A 20745-nucleotide genomic window follows, 5' to 3' on the forward strand; every position below is an offset into this window, starting at 1 on the left:
GGGCCTTCGGGAGGGCATAGGGTGGCACCTGTCATTTAAACCACAGCAAGCACCCCTGGTGGACCTATTTTTTCATATTGCCATTTGAACACCTTTGATTTTTGCCTCCAGCTACGATTCAAAGGTTGGTAAGAGGTCATGGAGTGATGGAAGAGAAACCTGGAGGCAATCTGACCACCCTATGAAGTTCTAAAGTCATTCTAGAAGTTTCCAATATTACCTAAAAGCCAACAGAGGCAGAAAAGGCAAACAAGTGACTTGGCATGTCTGTCCCAAGCCATAGTGGAGCAAATGAACTTTCTACACACACACACACTCTCTCTCTCTCTCTCACACACACACACACTCACACACATACACACACATACACACATACAGGTGAGAGGCTGGCAGCTGGCAGAGGTTGATCTAGAACCCTTTGCCAACTTGCTTCCCCATGCCTCGCCTGGAAAATAATGACTCGGGGAAGGAACAGTTAATAAGAAAATGTGCCTGGCTAACTGTGCAACATTACAACAAAGAGCTGGCAGCTCCTGAAGGAAAAGGGCTGGTGCTGCCGCCGTTCTAACTTGTCAGTCAACTCCGGGCCAGCCTCGGCGTCTGCCTCCCGGTCCACCCTCATTACATGTGTCTGTCTGCCCTGATGTGTGCATCTGCTCACAGACGCTCCTGACAAGTGGGGAATTTCTCCCTGCTGCAAAGATCGGACTTCTCCCTGCTTCTCTTCTGACACCCCAGCTTCTCCTGCCCCTCCCCAAAGGAGGCTGCTTGATTTATGAGAGCTTCGAACTTCCTTCAGTGTCCTCCTGTCCTTGACTCCCAGAATGGAAGAAGCCGAGCTGGTGAAGGAAAGGCTCCAGGCCATCACGGTGAGTCTGCGGAGAGTTCTACCACGAAGGTGGTGGCTTAGAAGAGCCACACCCGAGGCTAGCTTTCCCCCTGGCTGAGCCCCTGTGAGGGGGAAAGCAAAGCGGTCAGCCTTAGGGTCATGTCAGATTGCCTCAGCCCTTATGCTTTTGGATGTTGGGGCCCTGAGTCAGGGAAAAGGGTCTGATTTCTGCAAAGTGCTTCTATTTTAAAACAGCAATTGAGAGCAGTTTGGTTAAACTAACATGTACTTTCTGTGAAGCTTGAAAATGCAGGGATTTTTTTTTAACCCCCTTACTTGTCAGTCATTCGATGAAATAAAAAAACATATTCCTTAGCTTGGAAACTTTTGAAAGTAATGCAGATTTTGTTGTTGTTGTTGTTGTTGTTGTTGTTGTTGTTGTTGTTAAAGTTCAAAAAGATTTTTAAAGAAAGAAAGCCAAAGAAATAAAACACATAACCTGGAACTTTTTTATTGTGAGTGTTATTGTATGTTCCAGAAAGGTTAAATTGAATTAAAATAAATATTGGTATACTTCAGCTAAGTGTTAAACAGGAGAAAAGTAGGCAAAAGCACGTATCAGATTAATTCTCTGAGATCAGTTTCCAGCCCAGGCATACATGGAATGAGATCCTGATAAAGGAATGTTATATGCGATGGATTTAGAAACTATTTCATTAATGCTGTGAAGGAAAATAGTGCAATTTTGTTTGGTCACTTGTTTGTTTATTCTGGAAAAGAGTCAGAGCAAGAAATGAATTACTTTTCTTAAATGATCCAGCTTTGTTGCTCCTTTTATTAATTTTATAAAATGCTCTTTGGCAGTAACCCAGGAATCCGCAACATAATCATTTATCATTAGCTTCAACTTCTGATATATTTTTAAATGTTTTTATTACCGTTAAGTAGTTGTACAAAGGGTGTGTCCATCAAATATAATCTTTTAAGGAAAAAAACTTTGGAAACACACACACACCCCAAATTTCTCACATTTTCTGCCACTGAAATAAGCAGTCAAGAAGAAATGTGATTTTTTTTTTAAGAAAAAAAAGTCGGATATTATATCAGAGTAAGTAGGAGGTAATTTTCTTTGCTCCTTCACTTTTCATATTATAACTACTAATTTAAGACTTTTTGTTAAATGCACAGAATGTCTTGTCTCAACTCTGAAGCACCTTAATAAGTGAATGTGTTCTTCCTGAGCCATAAAGGACCATGCAGGTGTCAATCACTAATGAAGTTGGCATTTTCCCATAAGATAATACTTTTTCAAGGCCTAAATTCCACTTATTATATTTTCCTCTCAGAAATGTTTGGCCTGGGTTGTTGTTTGTTTTGTTGTTAACCCGAGCCACCATTTCAGCTGTCCAGCTTGAAGGGACAGGAACTCCTGTTCTGCTCTGTTGTTTTTGGCGGGGGCCTTTCACATCACAGCTGTTGACTAAAGGTTACTTCACCACAGTGTGTGTCACAAGGCTTCTATCCTCTACCTAGAGAAAGTCAGTACTCAATTAAAGAGACAGATAGACCTTTCTTTTGTATTTGACTTACTGAATAGGGCCAGAGCCTAGTTTAAACCTACCTATCTCTAGAATGATGTCAGTGTCTTCCTGTAATCACACATAGTCCAAAGAGCCAGCTGCATTTTTCAAGAAGAGGAAGCCTTTTCACTCAGGGTCCAAATGCGAGTGGGAAATACAAATAATTGAAATTGTAGAAACACGGTCCTATAGAATTAACTCTATAGAAATAGGGTTATCGTATCTTAGAAGAAATCAGCTGGGTAGGTAAATTCCTGATTATTCTGACATATGCTTTTTGGATTATAATCTATAACAAAATTCATTTGGATGATTCTCCTAGCCCAAACATTATCCCCTGGAAAGAATTCAAGTAAGATCACTAAGTAATTATGGTTTGAAGTAATATAAAGGGGTTGTGGGGTGGGGGTGGAATGGAAAAAAGTTTATAGGAACAAGTTTTCACTGGCCTGTACCTTGCCAGGCTAAACTGAGTCCCATTTGTCACCACCAAGAAGGAAAATGGAGCAGGTGTGTTCATGGAAACTACACATCACACTCCTCCCCTGCACAGCCTGGGAGAAGCCAGCCTTCTCCCCCAGGTCTTGCCCAGAAAGCCACCACAGCTTCCCTCTTTTGCCCTGGGAAAACAAACATTTCCAGGGAGCTTGCAAGGATTATCTCATTTGTAAAACTTACTGAGATCTTCGGAATCTGCTACTGAGACTAAAACTCAGACTCTTCTCATTCACGGTCTTCCCTGACGTAACTTTCATACAGTTCAAGAACAAAACCAGCGGTCATTTCCCAAGGTACGAAAACATCACTTTGAAGAAGGGAGAAAAAAAGGCTGTTACACTATAAGATCTATTTGATTTTTTTAATTAAAATGTGTTCTTCTAACTCTTGCCTATGAAATAAAATAAACTTCATTGAGGGTATTTGTTCTATCATGTTTCATATACCTAAAAATTGAAAAAGAAAAAATATATGCCTGTAAATTGATAGAACCAAGTGACAATCTTCCTCAAAAAAAAATTAAAGCACATGAAATAGATAAAATGTGGCACTTAGTCTCTCAAATTGCAAGCAAAATTATTGTGACAGTGCCATTCATTTCTCAGAGCAGCAAATTGAATTTGGGATTACTCAGAAGTCTTTTCCAATGTATAAGGACAATGAAGGCAAATTTACAAAAGTAGAGAGGAATAATTATTTGAGAAGAGCCAACTTCAGTTTGGGTACTCCAAATGTGCTCTCTATTTAATTACCTGCCTTCATGTCCCTCCTTCAGTGCTCACCAGGGCATGGGCATGTCCTTTTCTAGGTCGATGGCCAAACTATCCATTAGCCAGAGTTCACTTTTCAACCATAACTAGAAAACAAGGCTACTTCAAACTTACTAAATGCTGTTTCATACCTGATAAATCTTGAGGTTATTTTCAAGTGAGTGCATATTTTAACAAGCCATTGGGCTTTATACAAAGGGAGAGCTACCAAAATAGACTGGTAATTTGAATTCACTGTGAATTGTATCTACACACACACACACACACATACATACACACACACCCCACACATACATATACAGAGGCACACAGTGTATGTGTGTGTGTGTATGTGTGTGTGTGTGTGTGTTACTAGGGTTAAAACTCAGAACTTTGAGCTTGCTAAGCAAGCTCTCCACCATTTGACCCATGCCCCCAGTTCTTTTTTGCCTTAGTCATTCTTCAGATCAGATTTCGTTTTTTATCCAAGCTGGACTTGCACTGTGATCCTTCTATTTATGCCTGTCAAGTAGCTGGGACCACAAACACTGACCACCATATCTGCTTTATTGTTTGCAATGAAGTCTCACTAATTTTGTGTGCATCCTGGCCAGTCTCCACCTCTCAAGCAGCTGGGGATACAGGCACAAGTCACCATAGTATTCTGTTAATGTCACTGGAACTGGTGGTGCCAATATCTCGAATACTTTGGAAACTAATGAGATGAGGGTTGGGTTGAAGGTCGGTGAAAAGGCCAGGTCAGTTCTCAGAAACAGAACAGCCTCTTGAGATGAGTATTCCTACACACCCACTCTTGACATTTTCCTCCCGAAGGGACAGATTTCCTAACCTCCTTTTGTGTGTGCTGGACCAAGGGCTTGAACTCAGCCTGGGCGCTGCTATCTCTGAGCTTCTTTTGCTCGAGGCTGGCATTCTATCACTTGAGCCACAGCTCTACTTCAGGCTTTTTCTTTAAGTAATTAATTGGAAATAAGACTCTCACAGACTTTCCTTCCCTGAGCTGGATTTGAAGCAGGGTCCTCAGAGCTCAGCCTCTTGAGTAGCTAGGATTACAGGCAGAAGCCAGTGGCCCCCGACTTCTAATCATCATTTGTATGGGGGCATTGGAAAATACCATTCCTAATATGAAGGTGTTCAAAGAGAAAAACTCCTGGATCTTCAAACAGCCTAGAGGTCGTACACTTGCAAAAACTGTACTGTGTGAGAGGTGAGCTCCGCTGAATTCTCAGAACTCAAATCAACTGGCAGAGAACAGAATCACTGAAGAGATGATAAGCAACAGGACAGCTGGCTTTTTTTTAATTGAAATGTTATTGTAAAGGTGATAAACAGAGAGGTTACAGTTACATTTGTTAGGTAATGAGTATATTTCTTTTTGAACAGTGTTACCTTTTCCCTCATTTTCTCCCCTCCCAGCCCCCTCCCCTCTAAAATTGTAAAGTTCATTTCCAACATAGTGATTGGTGAGTATCACTATTGCACTGGTTCACCCTTTCTCACTCAGGCTAACCTTTAAGGGTAAGAAATGTTGCCATCAACCTAATTTCTTGTGCCACTAGCTGAGCAGCTACTAAGCACCTACTATGCGTAGAGTCTTGCATGATTGTGTGGAAAGTAGAAGAAGGAGAATGAAGAGAAGAAGGAGGCCAGATAGGGGAGTGGTCTGCAATTGCAAGTGTAATGAGGGTGTTAGGTTCACAAAGGGGTGACATCTGAGCAGAGCTACGGCCACTGCAAATGTTAGACCATGGTAGGAAGGCCCACACCAAGCTAGGGCCACTTTTTGGTGAGGAGCCACAGAAAGTTCTGACATTGGAATTTAAGGGACACAGCCAGATTTGCCAGCCAAAGCTGTTTATGACGGGGGAGGGGAGGGGAGTACTCACATTTCCCTGGACCCAATTCCTACTCCTTTTCACTCCCAGAGAATATTTTCTTATCTTGTAAAGATAGGAATTCAGGATACAGGAAGTTCTTTACATCAAACAGAATCTCCCCCCATGCCCAAAATAATCCACATAAACACAGAAGGGTTCTAGCCATTCCTTTAGCTCATGTTTTCTTTTCTTGGGAACTCTACCTCCTCTGATTCTTTTATTGTCACTATCTGAGATCATAGAGACATCCATAAAACCAGCAAGGGCCCCAGAGGCAGGGCCTGCTCTGGAATTTCTGGGTCTCAGTACACCATGAAAATGTGAAGACTCTTATGCAGAAAGTATTCAAATATTTAAAAATGGTGACACCAAGGAATTAAGTTATAGATGAGGTCGTAACTCCACAGATCTTGTGCCCAAGAAGCCAGTCTCTCTTAGCCTCCAGATCCACCAGGCACCCCTTATGCATTCTCTCCACATGGATGAAAGATAGAAAAGCAGAGAAAATGAGCTTGGATCTTGAACAAACTTATGCTTTCTAACTTTATTTGAACTACTGTATTACTTGACATTCTAAGGCCTTCTTAAGGTGCCAGTGGTTAAAAGACTTCATAATGCACCATTGTTAACCAACATACCTCCTAATTAAGGCATGCTTACAAAAACAACTTCCAATTTGTCATGAGCATCCAGAAGTATTCCCACAAATGCACATGAAGACAGCAATCTAAATAAAGAAGCCCAGAACATTCAAAGAAGAAAGCCACCATACAATTTTCCACCAGGCTGTACCAAGATTACATGCTTCTTCCACAGAAGGAAACTTTTCTTCAAACAAATGTGCTCAGCCACATTGCTTTGCCAAACATAATAGCCCACCCATGAAGGAGCCCACATCATGGGAGATTTATAATTTTAATAGCTCATTAAGGAAACTGATTTTGGACAGAAAGGCTTTTCCGGTGTGCTGCACGGTGATGATAATGCTATGTTGCTAGATCCCCTGCTAACAGAATTGCAGAAGTTTTCTGAACCTCCCTGGAGAGTCCAAAGAAATTTCAGTTTCTTTGAAAAACTGTAATTAAAGCAAGCTAAAATCAGCATCTAAGCCTAAACACAATCTAAACAAAGGTGGCAAAGTTGAATAGGAAATCTGAAACAGGACTTCCCCTTCCTAATCTCCAGTCTCCAACCACCTTGACTCTCCTAAGAATAATTGATATGGGAGTAGTGATGTTTGGGGAAGAGATTGGAAAATGATAATACCACCTTACAAAATACCCACCAAGCTGGGCATCAATGGCTCCTGCCTGTAGTCCTAGCCACACAGGAGGCTGAGATCTGAGGACTGAGATTTGAAGCCAGCCAGGACAGATAAATCTGAGACTCCAATATTCAATTAACCAAGAAAAATGCAGAAGTGGATGAGTGCTCAAATGGTAGAGCAGTAGCTGTGGATGGAAAAAGCCAAGCAAGAGCACAGGGCCCTGAGTTCAAGCCCCAGTGGTGACACAGAAGGAAAAAAAATTCCTTACTCAGAAATGTGTGAGATGAATATTTTTCTAAGACATCACAGAAAGAGTATGGGAGTAAGATCTATACTTACAGATTTTACAAAATGCTAAGGATGGAGAGGTTTTCATCAAACCGTTTAAGAACTAGAGGTGGACTGGGTATGTGGCTTAGTAGTGGAATGCTTGCCTAGCATGCATGAAGTCCTGAGTTCAATTCCTAAGTACCATATAAACAGAAAAGGCTAGAAGTGGCACTGTGGATCAAGTGGTAGAGCAAAAGAAACTCCAGGAAAGTGCCCAGGCCCTGAGTTCAAGCCCCTGGACTGGCACACACACACACACACACACACACACACACACACACACACACACAGAACTAGAGCTAAGTTAGGTGTCATTGGTTCATGCCTGTAATCTTAGGTACTCAGGAGGCTGAGGTCTGAGGATCATGGTTGGAAGCCAGCCCAGAACAGCAAAGACTGTGAAATTCTTATCTCCAATTAACTAACAACAACAAAAAGCCAGAAATAGAGTTGTGGTTCAAGTGGTAGAGTACTAGCCTTAAGCACTAATGCTCAAGGACAGCATCCAGACCCTGAGTTCAAACCTCAGGATCAGCACCAGAGTGAGACAGAGAGAGAAAGAGAATATGCTATCATCTGAAGCTCTAAATGGAAATCAAGACTGGCAACAGAATAAAGAAGGAAAGGAAAGGGAAAAGGAAAGGACAAAGGAAAGGAATCAAGCCTGATTTCTGTGATGAGCACTAAGTTTTCTGAGCATAGCTGTCTAAGTTGCTGCTATGGGGTGATTCCGCACAGTAAAAGAGCAACATCTCTTCCTGGTAGGCATTAAAACAACAAAAGAATTCACACTTAGTGCCTCACTTACCCAAATAGCCTGAGAAGATTTTCAAAAGTTAATATTACTATCTGTTTAACAGGAGAAAAACCTAAGGCCAAGAAAATTTAAATCTATTATGTTATTTGTGAGACCTCTAAATCACAACAACACAATACATTCTAATAAATGTTATAAACAATTCTTATGAACATCTGTTGCTGTTGTGGTTTCTCTACTCAGAGCCTCACATTTATGCAGCAAGGGCTCTACTACTTAGGCCACACCACTATTTGTTTTTTAGTTTGTTTTGTAGATGGAGGTCTCTCTTGAACCTTTGCCGAAGCCAACCTCAAACCAAGATATTCCTACCTCCACCTCTCAAGTAGCTGGGACCACAGGCATGAACCACCATACCTGTACCACCATACTGGTCTCCGTTGTTCACTCAAACTAGAGTTTGAAGTGGAGCAGAAAGACCCTTTGCAATTTCTTCTTTGCATAACCATCTTTTCTAACCCAAGTCAGTCCTCCACCCATTGCAGTCTCCTCCTGCCCTCCTTCCTCAGTCTGCCAGGAACGGAAATAGATGTGAACAGAAGGTAGCATCATTTCACAAATGTGTATTGTTGTTTGAAGAGAGTTGGGAGGGAATCCCCATCACTTTTTCAGACCTTCCAATAGTTGAAACCTCTGCGCCCTCTAGCCCACTCCACTTGCATTACGCTGTCTTCTCCCACCAGCCGGGACTTCTTTTTCTTTTTTTTTTTTTTTTTTTGTATTCAAATTTTTATTATCAAACTGATGTACAGAGAGGTTACAGTTTCATACGTTAGGCATTGGATACATTTCTTGCACTGTTTGTTACCTTGTCCCTCATGCCCCCCTCCCTCCCCCCTCTCCCTCCCCCCCCCCCCCCGGAGGTGTTCAGTTCACTTACACCAAACAGTTTTGCAAGTATTGCTTTTGTAGTTGTTTCTCTTTTTTTACCCTGTGTCTCTCAAATTTGGTATTCCCTTTGAATTTCCTACTTCCAATACCAGTAAACACGGTTTCCAATATACTCAGATAAGATTACAGAGATAGTGTAGGTACAACCACAGGAAGGTGATACAAGAACATCATCAATAATAGAAACTACACATACACATAGGACGTTGAAAGTAGTTACAACTGTGATATAACAATTGTTTCCATAACATGAAGTTCATTTCACTTAGCATCATCTTATGTGTTCATAAGGGTATAGCTATTGGGCCTTGTGATGCTCTCCTATGACTTGCCTAAACCTGTACTATTTATTTCCAATAAGGGAGGCCATAGAGTCCATGTTTCTTTGGGTCTGGCTCACTCCACTTAGTATAACTTTTTCCAAGTCCTTCCATTTCCTTACAAATGGAACAATGTCATTCTTTCTGATAGAGGCATAAAATTCCATTGTGTATATGTACCACATTTTCCTGATCCATTCGTCTACTGAGGGGCATCTGGGTTGGTTCCAGATTCTCGCTATGACAAATTGTGCTGCGATGAACATTGTTGTGCTGGTGGCATTACTGTAATTTTGTTTGTGGTCTTTTGGATAGATACCCAAAAGTGGGGCTGCTGGGTCATAGGGGAGTTCTATATTTAGCCTTCTGAGGAATCTCCATACTGCTTGCCAGAGTGGCTGAACCAGTTTACATTCCCACCAACAATGAAGTAGGGTTCCCTTTTGGCCACATCCCCTCCAACAATTGTTATTATTAGTTTTCTTGATATATGACATTCTTGCTGGGGTGAGATGGAATTTCAATGTTGTTTTGATTTGCATTTCCTTTATGGCCAGTGATATAGAGCATTTTTTCATATGTCTATTGGCCATTCTCATTTCCTCATCAGAGAAGTTTCTTTGTAAGTCTTTAGCCCACTTGATGAGGGGGCTATTGGTTCTTTGCGGTTTTGTTTTGGAAGAAGGTAATTTTTTTAGTTCTGCATATATTTTAGAGATGAGGCCTTTGTCTGTTGAATGTCCGGTAAAGATCTTCTCCCAGTCTGTGGGCTTTCTGTTTATCTTGAGAGCTATGTCCTTTGCCGTGCAGAAGCTCTGCAGTTTGATGCAGTCCCATTTGTCCAACCTTTCTTTGATTTGTAGCCTTTCAAGGTCTTTGTTAAGGAAGTTCCGTCCTGTGCCAAGGAGCCCAAGTGTTTCTCCTACTCCTTCCTTTAGTGTTTTCAGGGTGACTGTTTTGATTTCAAGGTCTTTAATCCATTTGGAATTGATTTTGGTGCAGGGTGATATATAAGGATCTAGTTTTAGTTTGTTGCATGTGTTGAGCCAGTTTTGCCAGCACCACTTGTTAAAGAGGCTATCTTTCTTCCATACTATTGTTTTAGCTCCTTTATCAAAGATTAAGTAGGCGTAGTTCTGTGGGTTCAATTCTGGGTCTTCAATTCTGTTCCATTGGTCTTCAGGCCTGTTTCGGTGCCAATACCAAGCTGTTTTTATTACTATAGCTTTATAATACAGCTTGAAGTTGGGTATTGTAATTCCTCCAGCACTGTTCTTTCTGCTTAGGAGTGTTTTTGCTATTCTAGGTCTTTTATTGCTCCATATGAATTTCTGGATTGCTTCCTCTATTTCATTAAAGAATGGTGTTGGGATATTAATGGGTATTGCATTGAATTTGTAGATAGCCTTTGGCAATATTGCCATTTTGATTATATTAATCCTCCCAATCCAGGATCATGGGAGGTTTTTCCATTTTCTTAGTTCTGACTTAATTTCATTTTTCAAGCTTTTAAAGTTCTCATCAAAGAGGTCTTTCACTTCTTTGGTTAAGGTTATTCCTAGGTATTTTATGTTTTGGGGGGCTATTACCAGCCAGGACTTCTTAAGGCCAAGAGATTTTTTTTTTTTTTTTTTTTTTTTTTTTTTGCCATTCCTGGGTCTTGGACTCAGGGCCTGAGCACTGTCCCTGGCTTCTTTTTACTCAAGGCTAGCACTCTGCCACTTGAGCCACAGCGCCACCTCTGGCCATTTTCTGTATATGTGGTGCTGGGGAATTGAACCCAGGGCTTCATGTATAAGAGGCAAGCACTCTTGCCACTAGGCCATATCCCCAGCCCAGGCCAAGAGATTTTTTTGCATCATTCACAGAAGCTCATCTTTCACATCAATGAGCTCAACATTATCTGGTGCACTAATACGGCCGCATGAGTGAATGAATGAATAAATAGGATGGATGAACAAATGCAATTGAGCTGAGAAGGGAAGAGAATAATGACTAACAGATTTTTTTTCCTATTAAAACCCTGGCCAATGTTACCATCACCCCTTAATAATTCAGAAAGGTTTTGTGTTTTTGCCAACAATCTTTGTTTTGATTTGTCATTCTTGATTAGAATAAACAATGGGGGATGGGAATGTGGCTTAGTGGTAGAATGCTTACCTAGCATGCAAAAGCCCTGGGTTCAATTCCTTACCACCACATAAGCAGAAAAATGGTGCTGTGGCTCAAGAGGTAGAGTGCTTGCCTTAAGCAAAAAGAAGCCAGGGACAGTGCTCAGGCCCTCAGTCCAAGCCCTAGGAGTGGCCAAAACAACAACAACAAAAAAAGCAATGGTTAGAAAAAAGCATAAAATAGTTGAATACAAACTCGATTCACTTGGTGTTTATTGGAAAGTGGGAAGAAAGATGAAAATTGCAGGATTGCAGGATAAAATGAAGTTTGGAAACATTTTGCTTTTCAATAACCATGCCCAACTACTATTACTGTCTTAAGAAATGGGGTGTTGAAAACTAAAGCTAGATCCTTATATATCACCCTGCACCAGAACCAGTTCCAAATGGATCAAAGACCTCGAGGTAAGAGCAGATACCCTGAAAACATTGCAGGAAGGAATAGGAGAAAGACTTGGGCTCCTTGGCACAGGTCAAAACTTTCTCAATAAAGGTCCAGAAAGACAAAAAATCAAAGGTTAGACAAATGGGACTGCATCAAACTGCAGAGCCTCTGTCTAGCAAAGAACAGAGCTTGCAAGATAAGAAAGCCCACAGCTTGGGAGAAGATCTTCACTGGCCATACAACAGACAAAGGCTTCATATCTAAAATGTACTTAGAACTCAAAATATAAGTCCCCCCAAAAAAATCCCCAAAGAAACAACTTCCCCCTTAATAAATGGGCTAAAGACATAAAGAGAGACTTCTCTGAAGAGGAAATGAGAATGGCCAAGAGACACATGAAGAAGTGCTCAACATCCCTGTCCATAAATAAATGCAAATCAAAACAACATTGAGATCCCACCTCAACCCAATAAGAACAGTCATTATCAAGAAAACTAATAACAGATGCTGGTGGGGATATGACCAAAAGGGAACCTTACTACATTGCTGGTGGGAGTGTAAATTTGTTCAACCACTCTGGAAAGCAGTATAGAGGTTCCTCAAAAAGCTAAACATAGAGCTCCCCTAAAACTCAGCAACCCTGCTTTGGGGCACTTACCAGAAGGATTATAAGCAAGACCACGCCAAAGCTACCAGCACAACTGTATTTATCGCAGCACAATTTGCCATAGCTAAAATATGGATCCAACCTAGATGCCCCTCATAGATGAATGGATCAAGAAAATGTGGTACATATACCCAATGGAATTCTATGCTTCTTTCAGAAAGAATGACATTGCCCCATTCTTAAGGAAAATGGAAAGACTTGGAAAAATCAAACTAAATGAAGTGAGCCAGACCCAAAGAAACATAGACTCTATAGTTTCCCTCATTGGTAATAATTAGTACATGTTTAGGTTTGTCCTAGCAGAATATCATGTTAGTTCAATAGATATGTACATATGAACACATAATATGATGCTAGCTTGGGATAATAGCTTAGCAGTAGAGTGCTTGTCTTGCATGCATGAAGCCCTGGGTTCGATTCCTCAGCACCACATAAACAGAAAAAGTCAGAAATGGTGCTGGCGCTCAAGCGGTAGAATGCTAGCCTTGAGCAAAAAGAAACAAAGAACAGTGTTCAGGCCCTGAGTCCAAGCCCCAGGACTGGCAAAGAAAAAAAAGATGCGGTTAAGCGAAATGAACTCCAAGTTATGGAAATAAGTGGCTTATCATTTTCAACATACCATGTGAAATTATGCCTTTTTCTTTTGTCTTTCTTCCCCATGGTTTTACCCCTGATGTCACTGTAACTGATTTTGGTACTCTGGGGAATATATATATATATATATATATATATATATATATATGTTTATTGGAAGTAGAGAAGGGAAGGGGAATATCAAAATGGAGAGACAAAGGGCAAAAGGCAAATGAATGCAGCAGCAATACTTACAAGACAATATGCTATAAACCAACTGTACAACTCAAAGGGGAGGGAACTGGGGAGGAAGGAAGGTGGGAGAAAAATGAGAGAGGATATAACAAGTTTGATAAGAAATATACTTAACTGCCTTACATATGAAACTGTTACCCCTCTGTACATCACTTTGACAATAAATAAATGAATGGATAGATGGATGGATAAATATATAAATAGATAAATGAATGAATGAGGTGTTGAGCCAGGAACCCATGTCTCTTGCCTGTAACCCTAGCTACTCAGGAGACTGAGAACTATGGATTGTGGTTCCAAGCCAGCTGTAGACAAATCTGTGAAAATATTATAAGCAATTAACCATCACAAAGCTGGAAGTAGAGGTATGGCTCAAGTGGTAGAGCACCAGCTTTGAGCAAAGAAACCAAACAAGAGTGTAAGAACCAAGCAAGAGTTCAAGCATCTTCCCAGTACTAGCACAAAGGAAGGAAGGAAGGAAGGAAGGAAGGAAGGCAGGGAGGGAGGGAGGGAGGAGGGAGGGAGGGAGGGAGGGAGGAAGGAAGGAAGGAAGGAAGGAAGGAAGGAAGGAAGGAAGGAAGGAAGGAAGGAAGGAAGGAAAATTTGTCAGTAATTATTTTGAAAGTAGCCAAAAACTTAAGAGTATTCTGTGCTTTTTAAGTTTTTAAAATTTTTTAATCTGTGTTTATTAATAAGGTTCTACTTATTAGACATTACTGTCTAAATACAGCATTTCTGGACTAAATAAATTCATTCTACAAGTTTGCCAGGAATTAGCCAACAAATTCACCAGTCTGTAAATACTCATAATTTACCTTTCTCTCTCTTCCAAAAATTGGGCATTTTCCACTTTCAATCTTCTAACCACTTTTCACTTTATCCAAGATTCCAAGGAGATTATATAACAATATTTTTCTGTCACGTCTATAAATTTTTCTTCTCTCTGGAATGAGGACTCCACCAGCTCTGTCTTAGAGCATCTACTTCCTCTCAGAAGTCAATTTTCCTTTTTGAGTGTACTTATTCCATCTTTTCCAGGGTCAAGATCATTGTCTATAATGAAAACTATGGACTCAAAATAGAAAAGAAAGAGTTCTAGATTATCTTTGTCATTTTAATAAACACTACGTTGGATATACTCTTGCTGTCATTTTCTTTATGCTCTTAGTAACAAATACACACAGACACATGTGCACATACAGACACATGCACAAACACAGACATGCACAGACATAAACACATGGACATAGATATACACAAACATACATAGTTCTATACATAGACACACAGCTACATACACAAAAACACACAGACACACATATAGTTTGTGACTGTAGTGTTTTCCATATACTTTATGTCATCTATATTATATCCACTGTTAAAAAAAGGAGTATATGAGGTCACTGGAAATCCAGTGCTCTCAGTTATATACTACACTATTTGGGTCTTACTATTTTTAATGGTAGCTCCCTTTTCTTCTTACGTGAGATCAGTTTTAATTATGTATGTGTTTTCATTTATAAATTGCCCCAGCCTTAGGATCTGTCTTCCTTCTAGAAATGCTTATCCCTGCCAGGCACCAGTGGCTCACACCTGTAATCCTAGCTACTCAGGAGGCTGGGATCTGAGGATTGCAGTTCAAATCCAGCCGGGGCAGGGAAGTTCCTGAAACTCTTATCTCTAATTAACCACCAGAAAACTGGAAGTGGCATTGTAGCTCAAGGTGGTAGAGTGCTAGCCTTGAGCAAAAAATCTCAGGGATAGTGTCAAAAGGAAGGAAGGAAGGAAGGAAGGAAGGAAGGAAGGAAGGAAGGAAGGAAGGAAGGAAGGAAGGAAGGAAGGAAGGAAGGAAGGAAGGAAGGAAGGAAGGAAGGAAGGAAGGAAGGAAGGAAGGAAGGAAAATGTTTGTCCCTTTCCCTGGGGATTCAATCCAGAGCTTCTCACTTGTGAACAAGTGCTACACTACTGACATAACACCTCCAGCCTCCTCAAGAATTTTGAAAGAACATTTTCACAATTTTTTAAAAATGTACTTTAGTTAAAATCCAGTAAGCTTCTATGGATGCCCAGAATTTCTAGGAATCTTGTGCTAGCAAGTTTCTTTCAAGATTACTATTAGTCTTTGCCCATTACTACCAGGTCTACCCTATTGTAATAGGCAGTTTTTCTTTTTCTTTTCAAATGCTAAGAATAAAACTGCCAGTAAAGCTGGTGGTAAAGTCACATGATATCCAGCTTCTAATCCAACAAATCTGAGAACATTTGACTCATTAATTCTGTGATGGCTCTAACTTCCTCCAGTTCTTTCAGCTGATTTAGGAAAAGGCTCACAAATAGATATAGATTAGATATAGACATCGATATACACAGATATTGATATACACACACCTTTTTCTGGTCACATATTATCAAATACAATAGCAAGATGCTTTATTGTGATTATCATCATCATTATGTTAACCTACATGCCCACAACTATACTTTTCTTGTCTCTTTGTGCAAGCAGTGAGAAGTAGATAGAGCCCACAACTGGGAATTAAGGAAATCTACTTATCAGGTTAGGCTCTGGTAAGTGACTTATTAAGCAAGTCACTTTACCTCTCAGGGTTCAAACTCCTACTGGTAAAGTGAAGTATCAGACCATGTGAGCCCAGAATCTCTTACAATGTGCACTGTCATAGCACAATCATTGTTCTGATTTGTGTTTATGTGAAATAACACACAGCCTTCCATCACCAATTTCAGCCATGTGACCCAACTCACCAAGTTTCATTACAAATATCCCACAGACCCCTAGATCAACTTCTATGTGATTCCCTTCCTCTCCTCTTCCTTACATCTAAGTACTTTGTGGCCCTACTTTTATTTTCATAAAAATGCCTCTCATTTTGTTCTCATCCATGTTTTTCAAATTCCTCCCCCACATCTTTCTCTCTAGCTCTATCTCCTCATCTCTGTCCCTCCAGCATCCCAACTGCCTACCAGATAACTTCAACTAAACACAGACACTCCCAAAGGCTTTCATCTTTCTCCTGAACTTTAGAGTCTGGACCTGTTTCAAATAATGTCCCAGTGTTCTAGTCCTGGCCTTTTCCCACAGAGAGCCTTTGACTTGGGTGCCCTTTCTCCCCATTAGCCAGGAACCAGCAACTACCCAATACCCACTCTGATCTCTTCAGAAGCACCTCCTAACCAAGTGCACATAATCTCTCCCTCCCCCTTCCCTCAACCTCAGGAGCCACTTCTTTGACATGTTGATAGTACTTCTCAGATGAGCTACTACTTCAAAAACCTTTCCTTCTTCTTTTTTTTTTCAATTTTTTTTTTCTTTTTGCCACTCCTGGGGCTTGAACTTAGGGCTTAGGCACTGTCACTGACCTTTTTGCTCAAGGCTAGTGCTCCACCATTTGAGCCACAGGTCTACTTCTGGTTTGGGTTTTTTTGTTTTGCTTTGTTTTTTGTTTTTTATAGTTTAGTGGAAATAAGAGTCTCACAGACTTCCCTACCTCGGGTGGCTTCAAACTGTGATCCATCTACTTCTAAATAATTTTTAAATACTGTAAGACTCCTCCTGTTACCTTCAATATGGGATTTGAACCCAAGTGCCTTCATATTAGGTGAATTAATAACTAAATAACTCAGGACAAATCTCACCTTCTTAAAAGAAACCAGCCTCTTGGATTACCAGTTACCAGTTGACTGCAAATTAATAATACCTTCAAAATACATGCTTAGGTATTGTAGTTTCTTTTTATCAAGCATATAGTGATGTCTTTGAATCATAGATGGTCATAATGACTTTGTAATTTCCTGTGATGAATACATTAATTTTCAAAATCAAAAGTAGCCTTCTGTAGAATTAGAATTTGTAGGTATCAGCTGCTAAAATTGGTAGCCAGAGAAGAAAAAATACAGGTACTATAGATATGTGCTTATTGGACAAAATGGTCCAAATTACTGAACACAGTGAAGAGGTAAACAATATAATTTACCATTCCATTATTAAATAATTTATAAGTTATTACTAAATAAACATAAATTCTTATTACCTTAGTAATTAGGTGTGCCAGGCCACAGAAGCAATTTATAGGGGTGCTCTAGGATCAGGGAAACTTTGTAAAGCAGATAGAATTTCCTGCTAACCTGGGGAGAATTTGGCTGACTTTGATAATTTCTGGTAAACTGACAATAGATAGAACCGGTGATCTGACTTAAGGCTGATTTATATTTTATTCAGCCATGTTGAAATTAAATTATTATAGTATTCGTTTTTTACTGATGATTATATATTCCTATCAAGCTTGGCCAAGAAATAATAGCTTACTGCTGATGAATGCACTATGAAGAAAAAGCACTTCTGTCTTAAAATAGGATGGTGTCTATAACATTATAAAATTACCTGCCCACCTACCTTGGAGAGAGGCATCAAATTACTTCTAAGTGGCAAAGCATTGGTATTTCTTAGCAACCCTTGCTTGCATAAGCCTGTTGTTGCCAAAACACTCCAGAGGCCCAGCTTCTCCCCACAGCTCCCACTACCTGATTACTAAGCCCAAGATGAAGTCAGCCCAAACTGGCAACCTACAAGCCTGTGACTAGCTCAGCAGTCCCTGTCCACTGAAGGCCCTGTGCCTCCCTGGGGCAGGAGTCTCACTCCTTACCACTGTCCTGGAGCTGCCTCTGGCCTCAGTGCTCCAATGAGGGAGGTAGTGACTACTTTTACTGACATCCCAAGCTGATCTCCAATTGCCTGGATTCAAATCCTGCCTTTGCCAATTACTTGTCAAGAGAATTTGGAGGAGTTCATCTCTCCTAAACTTCCATTTTCTTTTTTTGTAAAATGAAAATTATGATAGTATTTCCTTGCCGTTGTAACTGTATCATGTGAAATAGCGCCTGTAAGGAACTTACCAAAAGGTTTCGCACAGTAACTAGTATTTTAGATATTACCAATACTCAGAAACAGTGAAGAGTAGGCTCAATACATTTTCAGAGTTGAGCACTCAGTGGCTCACATCTGTAATCTTAGCTACTCAAGAAGCTGAGATCTGAGGACTGTGCTCAAAGTCAGCCATGGCAGACAAATCTGAGAGACTCTTATCTCCAGTTAGCCAGTGAAAAGCCAAAAGTAGAGGTGTGGCTCAAGTTAGGTAGAGTGTCAGTTTGGAGCCCAAACAGCTAAGAAGAGCATGGAGCTCAGAGTTCAAGCCCCAGGACTGCACGCGCGTGCACACACACATGACTAGATTCATCCAAAGCAAAGAAGCAATTCTAAAGACCCACACTTGTTGCTTAAGTTTCTTCATTTTTGTTTCATCCTTTTCCAAAAGAACTGCTTCTAAAATTTGGAGTTAGGCTGATAAAGTCATATATTCTTCCTGTATACAAGAAGAAACATGACATAGAGTTGGAGGACAATAGATTGTTTTTCTTCTACAAATGTACCTGAACTAACACATCAAAACAAAACAAAAAAGAGTTCTGAATCTTCAAAGGACTTGCATCAGGAAGCTGTGCACTTATTTCAATAATAGTGCCAAATATTTTTTAAACTGTTCCTTCTAAATTACCTTCTGGGTCTGCTTCAAATTCTTTTAGATGTCTCTTGGCAACAAAATTCTATCTTTTGAAAATTTTCCATTTTGAAGTGAGTTTAAAACTAACTCATATTAAGATAAAAGATTATGTGATATTCTGATTTTTTAAATAAGAAAATAAAGACTTTTTATATGGCTAGTGAAATAATGTCCCATTTTCAGATAGGCAATGTCTAAAATACTTCACACCAATGAGAACACCCGGTGTTTATCTGGGTGGGTAACAAGTACTCTTCTTAGTCACTGAATTTTATTAAGCTAATACTTAGAGAGCATGCTTGACAAATGCTACTCCATGAACTTTCACAGAAATTTGTTCATCTGGTGCTTATATCTTATGGCATCGATCACATCGATCCTATTAGGAAACCAACAGATGAGCAGTAAATGCTTAGTCTAAGGACACACAGCTAGTAAATGGAAAGGCAGAAATCAAGTCCACACTGCCTGTGTTGCCTATCTAGTACAAATGCTATTTGTTTTTCTAGAAAGTAGACTCTCTGGCTATTGAATGGTTATGCTTTCTGTTGTGGTGCATGTATGGGTGTTATTGTTACTTTTGTTTGGGTAGCTTATTTAAACTTGGAGAGAAACAGTCTGTCTCTCCATGATGTGTGTGTGTGCATGCGCACACGTGTGTGTGTGTGTGTGTGTTCATGTGCCAATCCTGGAGCTTGAATTCAAGAGGACCTGTCAGTTTTACTTGTCTTTTTTGCTCAATACTGCTGTTCTACTACGTAAGCCACACCTCTACTTCCAGCTTTTTGCTGGTTAATTGGACATAAGACTCTCTCAGCTTGACCTGCCCAGGCTGGCTTTGATTTGTGATTCTCAGATCTCAGCTTCCTGAGCAGCTAGATTTACAGGCATGAGCCACCAGCACCCAGCCTCCACTATCTTCTTTTAAACCTTGGCCAATAGTTAAGGAACATGATCTCAGCTATTTTTCTCCTGTGGTTCCTAAGTTATATGAGAGGAAGCAGTGTCCCTTTCCAGCTTCCTGGTTTTCCAAGGATCCACAGGTGATCCTGTTTTTCCACATGTACTGCTGGCACCCAGCAGCTTCTTCACAACCTGTGCCAGGAACCTCCTACCTCTTCAGCCCTGTGTCCAACTCCTTCCTGAAAATCTACTCTTTCCAGGGCAGGGAATGTGGCTTAGTTTTACAGTGCTTGTATAGCATGCATGAGGCCCTGGGTTTGATTCCTCTGTACCACATAAAGATAAAATGAACAAAATAAAGGGGGAAATAGCCATTAAAATTATTAAAATAAAACATAACTCCACTCTTTCCACTGTATTGCTCAATAGGTTGATATAGCAGAACTAATGAGGAAGAAAGAAGAGGGGAATAGGGGAGAAAAGACATTCTTCTCTCTCATAAAAGACCTATCTAGGGTCTGGGGATGGGGTCAAAGCGTAGAGCAACTACTTAGAAAGCAAGAGGTCCTCATTGAATAGCAAATATACAAGCATAGGAACAAAATTAAATCATAGGAACAAGTTAATTCATAGGAACAAAACATTACAGCTTTGAGAAGGTAGCATATTAGACAGGTACAACCATCCTCGCTAAACATAAAATTTTCATGCTTAATAAAAAGCTTAATGTACTTTGTAATTCAAGCTGAAAACACTATCCAAAATCATATCCAAGCAATAAAAGAAAGCCCTGCTTTGTTTCAAACTAAAAAAAAAAAAAGCAAGAGGTCCTGAGTTCAATCCTCAATACCACCAAAAAAGAAAATGTGTTCATATTATTTCCATGAACAAAATCCTCTTATTGTTGCTGTTTGCTTTGTTTCATTTTGCAATGTGAGTTTCCTTGGCATCTTTATACTAATGCCAAGAGACTATGCTACTGGATCAATCTGACAATGGAAGCCCCCTCCCCCGACCCCCACCCCCGCCAAAAAAA

The 20745-nt window shown here is 40.2% G+C and overlaps 1 protein-coding gene across 1 annotated transcript in view; it reads left to right on the forward strand.

Annotated features, from left to right (window-relative positions):
* The first annotated feature begins 458 nt into the window (after positions 1 to 458).
* Positions 459 to 20745, forward strand: part of Palmd (palmdelphin) — a 65877-nt gene continuing 45590 nt past the window's right edge. Inside the window, exon 1 of the mRNA XM_048352024.1 lies at positions 459 to 869. Coding sequence (XP_048207981.1) covers positions 825 to 869 — 45 coding nt within the window. The 5' untranslated portion in view covers positions 459 to 824. The remainder of the gene's footprint in view (positions 870 to 20745) is intronic.

This window comes from Perognathus longimembris, chromosome 7 (assembly GCF_023159225.1).
Source record: "Perognathus longimembris pacificus isolate PPM17 chromosome 7, ASM2315922v1, whole genome shotgun sequence".
Classification (NCBI taxonomy): domain Eukaryota; kingdom Metazoa; phylum Chordata; class Mammalia; order Rodentia; family Heteromyidae; genus Perognathus; species Perognathus longimembris.